The sequence below is a fragment of the Sceloporus undulatus genome, chromosome 1, assembly GCF_019175285.1.
Source record: "Sceloporus undulatus isolate JIND9_A2432 ecotype Alabama chromosome 1, SceUnd_v1.1, whole genome shotgun sequence".
In the NCBI taxonomy this organism is placed as follows: Eukaryota; Metazoa; Chordata; class Lepidosauria; order Squamata; family Phrynosomatidae; genus Sceloporus; species Sceloporus undulatus.
Genome location: NC_056522.1, coordinates 56,608,468 through 56,614,431, shown reverse-complemented (window position 1 = coordinate 56,614,431; position 5,964 = coordinate 56,608,468). Strand labels below are relative to the sequence as shown.

Here is a 5,964-nt window from a genome sequence, read left to right as displayed (position 1 = left end):
CCCACCCTTCTCCCAAGACTGGGACTCAGGGAGGCTTACAATTCAGAAGTTTGGCTTATTTTCTGTTCTCAGACAGTGTATTTATGTTTGGAAGACATGAAGAGACGGTATCTAGTAGCTAAGACTAGAAGAGCAGGACTCTGTTTAGCTCTGGTGCATAGGCTTCTATGGTATCCCTGTGCAAAAGAAAATTGTGCTCCCATATTCTCTCATTGATGTTGAGATTCATATCATTTGGGGAGGGGGCATTTCAGTGTCCATTCTTTGCCAATGGGAAGAAGTGCTCTGTATGCAGAGGAATCCTGTGAGAAGTTGTAACCTGAGTGTGGATGCCTGGTGCTGTAGAGAGAAGAGAGCCTGCTCTTCTTGAGTTACAGTTCACCCTGCTGAAGTTGTCCCTGGAGAGAAACCAGACAGCTCCCTGCCCTTGACCTTCATAGCTTTCTCTCAAACTATCTTGGGTGCACTTGAAATCATCACTGCAGAAAGCATGGGGCTGTTCCCAAGTGAAGAAAAATATTCTGTTGAACTGAAAAATTGTTTGCCTTTCTGCTGTTGGTTGGTTTCTTGGTGGCACAAAATAACAGCCAGTATCACAGGCATTGTAGAGTGCTTTGGGTAAGAGGTTGAACTCATTGGGGAGGGCAACTGGATTGCTGCTTGAGTGTCAAAGGCAGCTTCAGATTGATGTTCTGCCTATCACTTCCAGGGAATTATGAAATCTGGATGTTAAAATGGCACATCCATTTTTCTTCTTCTTTTCTTCTGCTTTTGCTGCAAACTTGCTGTTGCTGCTCTATTCAGGCACTAACCTCTACCTCTTGGCAGACAGTGGAATGACTCTTTATTTTGTTTTTCTTTCCCTGCACGAGGCACTTGTGGCTTTGTTTGGCTGTACCTCTTTAAAAACAAAATGAAAAAGTCTAGACTTGTGTGCATGTGTCAAGTCTGTGGATGTGTGAGTAGAGGAGTGTGAATGTATGAAAATCCAACTTTGAATGGGTAGTCATTTTCTGTTCACATTTCCCCAATATGTGCAAAAAATAGAGGAAATGCACCTGTTCCCCTCCTTTCTCCTTAAAATTGACCTCAGTCACCTCTTTCAATTGGTTTGTATGTATTATTCAGAAAATCAGTTTGGCCATATTTCTTCTAGTGCTATAGCCATCTCTCAGCTGCTGCTACCTGTGCTGGATTTTCTTCCAAAAACATAACCTCTCCTCTCTTTCTCTCCTCTCTTTAACAGATGTGAAAAACCAAGGCGGTGAGCAGCAGAGAAGAAAGGGGATGGGGTGGGGTGGGGGAACAGCCTTGGATCTGGAGCCTGATTATCGCCTGGTCAAAAAACACTAATCCAAATGAACACTAAAATGAAGGATCAGTAGAGCACAGCACTTTTTGAGTACGGACGATGGACTCCGGAAGGAACATTCCCCGAGGACCCGCACAGGATTCACCTTTTGAATTTGGACTATTTTATTGAGAGACTTTCCTTCTCATGCTGCTAAATAGTGGAGCCAGGGAGAATGGAGTGGTGTATATTTTGGGGACTCGTATTTCACATGAATAATATATAAACTGTATATGTATATATATATGTATGTGTAAATATACATATACATATACATGTATCTTCGGATTTTAGAAACATTGCTAACATTATTGGTATCTTCACTGGATATATTCAACTGCTGTGGACACAAGTGGGCTATTTGGGACGTGAGAAACTCTGACTGGGCTCTAGTCAGAAGTGTGCTCAGTTTTAACCTTCATACTCTTGCTGACTGTGTAAAGCAAACTAGTCTGCTGGCCTCAGTTCCAGTTCCCCAGTGTGCAAAGAGACCTTTGTTCAAGAGAGGAAGAGACAGGGGACTCCAAAGATGACACAGTGAACTACTATGGGTCAAAAGGTCAAGGAAAAGACTGTGTAGCTTTGGGAATGAGGATTCTGTCAACTTCCTCCCTCCCTCTCTTCCTCTGGTTCAGAACCTGCTTGCTTTGCTGGGACGTTGGTATGCATTTTTATATTTGTTCGCAACAGGAACTTTGCCATGGATCTACATTCTGGCCTTAATGATGGTGAACCTGCTGATGCAAGGACTCATCAGCTTGAGAAGGTATCACTGGAATCTACAATCTTCCACCCCTGTTGGCTACTTAAATAATAAAGGAGATAACTACATATAGCTAGCAGAACATGGAAGCAAGAATGGGGACCGGTGTATTGCCAGGCAGTTAAACAGCATTGTCTGCCATGATTATGCACAGAACTGCCACTGAAGATGCTTATGGAACATCTCCGGAAAGGGATATTAATCTAAAGTATATATGTACAATAGGCAAGGGTGTGTGAGTGAGTGTATGTGGGGTGGTATATACATGCAACCGTACAGGCATTTGTGGTCTTAAAGCATTCAAAATTGAGTAGGAAAATTTGGAGGCTGTGATCAATGAGAGGCTAATTTTAGTGCTGTGAATTTATGAAGATTCCAAATCTGTTGTGACATGAATGTGTCAAGGCATTTATGTTATGCTGCAATTATTTTTTAAAGTCTGCACACTCTTCCACTATTATGTTGGCATGAGTGAGACATGAACACCACCTTTTTTTCGTGAATGTCATCTAGCCTACTGATATGTAGCCTGCTTTATCTGAAGATGTGTTCAGTTGCAACCGAAGCCTAACAAGACACTAGTCAATCCAAGTGTTGCTCATGTGAAAAGAAGAAATTTGGAGCCATGTTCTTTGCCCCACCTCTCAAAGGTGTGCTGTTGTTTCCAGCTTCAGCATAACTATCTGAAGTGTGAAGACCTTCCTTCCCCTTGTTTAAAACCCTCAGAGCTCACAATTGCACAAAGAGCCTTCAGGAATACTGGTGGAAGCTCTATACTTCAGAAGTGATGACTGAATCCCATGACAATTGGAATGGGAGAAATAACCTGAGGCTAAATGCAACCCCTTGACCACTTTCACTGTGTTTAACCCAATTCATACAAGTAATACATGGACAGGGCTATTGTGAAGCACAGAGAGGCAAACCATCCATGTTTTGCACTCTTTAATATTTTTTTCAGTGTAAACCTTTTCAAATTCATAATCAGATTGTTTGCTGGAAGTTGATGTTCACCTGGACAAGGACTCTTGTTTCGTAATGCCCATAGACAATGTAAAGGATGCCAGTTTGCTTCCCACCCCTCCAAACCTTAAATGTGTTTCATATGGAAATTTAGGCCTTAGGTCAACTTTCCCAACTGTATGCCTTCGAAATGTGTTGTACTACAACTCCCATCACTCAACAAATAGGTCTGGTGGGGCATGTTGCTGTGATGAGTGCTGCAGTCCAGAGCATTTGGTAGGCTGCCACTTTGGGGATGGCTCCCAAACTTTTTCTTGACATGCTGAAATGCTGTATTGTTCTGAGAATACTTGTCTGAACTGGCTACATGTAAATGTAGTATTAATATGACTAACCCCATTGATTTTGACAGACCTGCTGTTGCACTAGAAACTCACGCATCTGCAGAGCCTGATTGGTTGCTAAAGTCCCACAGTGTCTGTTATTTTAGGGCTGTTTAGGTTTTTGCAGCATTGCCAAACTCCTTTTTAGAATAAAGTACAGTTAATTTTAAAATTAATTAAAGGTGTGGTGGTGCTGTATATTTAAAGTCAGGGCCATTTTGAAGCTATTATAAAACTGCAAGAGGCATCTTTAATTTCTATTGACTACAACCTTGAGGATCTTGTCACTGTAAAATACACCCAAAGGCAGATCCCACCCTTCTTATTTGCCCCTAACCATTTCATGTGTTTGTGACCCCTTTGGATTTCTACAGTTGACAACTCTCGTTTTTCTGATCAGCATGAAGACTTGTTTACAGTGTGAGAAGTTAGACTACCCACTTTGATAAGCTTGATTCAGATTGAACAATACAGAAATGCTCATGTGAGATGAGGCTACAATGCTCAGTGCCTTTCAACATAGAACCCTTGAAACACCAAAGCATTCCAAACCACTAGGCATCTAGGAAGCGTTCTGCTCTGGAAAGGAAATGTAGAGCAGAAGCTCAAAGACAACAATGTACTTGAAATGCTTGAAGCTTGTTGACTTCCCCAAGAATTCATTGACATTGTCTGGCTTTACTGACAAGCCCAGAGCAATCATGAGGCCATACTGACTGCATTGGTATGTACAGCACTAGAAGTCATAGGTACAACTTGCTATTAACATTTTTGCAGTTCAGGTTGAAATGCACTGAAGAAACTGATGCTCTTGTATTTCAGTTGACCCTTCAAGAGCAGCAGTGGTTCAATTTTCCTGTTGATTGTCCCCAACACCTATGAGGCTGCTGCAGACTGGTTCTGCAGAAAATAAGCTTAGAAGCAACCTTTCTGCTCCAGAAAAAAACAATCCCTATATAATTTAGGTGCCATTTACTAGCATTCAGTAAGTAGGTGCATGCCCCTGTGCACTGCTGAGTGCATGGACCTATGGTTATCTAAATACTCAAAAGATAGTCAGCAAGTTCAGGTCTGAAAATGCTGGTTGCCTCTGCGTATTTGGTGATGGGACGGAGGGACTGAATTCAGGATGTTCCTTCTCCTGAAATGGCAAAATCCTGGATTCCCTCCCACTCCACACAAGAGATTTAGCACTCTCAAAATTGATGGAGCTGGCCATCTGTTTGGCTTTGCAAGCAAACATCCTAATCCATTGTTAGGGACTTTGTTGAGTGTCAGATGCCAACATGTTGGACTGTGTGCTCAGCTCTCCTTTTCCAGGTGTGCAAACTTGCTTTCTGTTGCCTGTGCTGGGTTGGGGTGTATGCCTAAATTCTTGGCATCAGATTTTTTTTCTTTAAAAAATCAGGTTATATGTGGTCTTTGTCAGAATGCTACCAAACACTGTCTTTTTATGGACAAATAGCTGGCCTAAAATCAACTTGTGACAAGTGTGATCATTAACCACTATGGAATCTCCTTCCATCCAATAGCAAATGTGTGCATTTTGTGTGAGTGTGTCTGGGTGTGTGTAGTGTGTGTGCACATAACTGAAATGTATATATTCATGCTGTGCAAGGTGACAAACATTGTTCTATATACTTGTTTAATATCCCTTTTTAAAAATTAGAAATTAAAAAAAAATAATTTAAACTAGGTATTTTTCAGTATTCTTTGTTAATATTTAATTTTACTATTTATAAACTGAACCTCTTTTTTGTATTGTTATGTATAAATTTTAACTTCTGTTCCATCCAATCTCTCCCAAATTGTTGGCAGAGTCAGTAGCATGATCAGTTATTTAATTAATATCTCTAACACCCACCCCTACACATTCCTTTTGAGGCAAGGGTTATACATCTACATATTATATATATATTTGGTTATATGTATGTGTGTGTATATATATATATATGCTTATGTATATGTGTGATTCGGATTAAATAGACATTACGATTTTTATATATGTAAACCTCCCCCCCCACCCCAGAAATATAGAAAATTTTACTATCATTTTATTTATTGGTGCTACTGTTTATCTGTAATGTGGCAAGAAAAGAATTCACTAGCCACACTGGCTAATCAAGATTCCATATGAAATATTTATTTTTAGACAAAAATAACAAATATATCTTTAAAAAACCACCATCTATTGCTTTTTTGTAATAAAGAATTTAATTCTCATATTGCTTTCTTTTTATGTTTTGCATCTTAATTTTCTGTTTTGTAACTTGTTTTGCTAATTGGCTAAGAGGGAGGGAAAGTGGGTCTAGGTACAAGCTATCAGAATGTGTTGAGGAATGGAGTAACTGTCAGAAGCAACATTTGGGATATACCAAGAGTGTTCATACTTAGTAGTAGCCCTATTCAGTGTCTGTATCAAGACGCTTAGGCTAAAATCATATTTAAAACATGCACATAAAATACTTACAATGAGGTAAATCCCATTGAATTCAGCAGGGATT

General features: G+C 40.1%; 1 protein-coding gene across 4 annotated transcripts in view; it reads left to right on the top strand.

The window, feature by feature from the left end:
- Positions 1 to 5,683, top strand: part of VEGFA (vascular endothelial growth factor A) — a 31,450-nt gene extending 25,767 nt beyond the window's left edge. For all 4 annotated transcript variants that reach the window (XM_042446457.1, XM_042446456.1, XM_042446454.1 and 1 more), the window contains one exon: positions 1,247 to 5,683. In XM_042446457.1, coding sequence (XP_042302391.1) covers positions 1,247 to 1,268 — 22 coding nt within the window. In that variant the 3' untranslated portion in view covers positions 1,269 to 5,683. The remainder of the gene's footprint in view (positions 1 to 1,246) is intronic.
- The last annotated feature ends 281 nt before the right edge of the window (positions 5,684 to 5,964 follow it).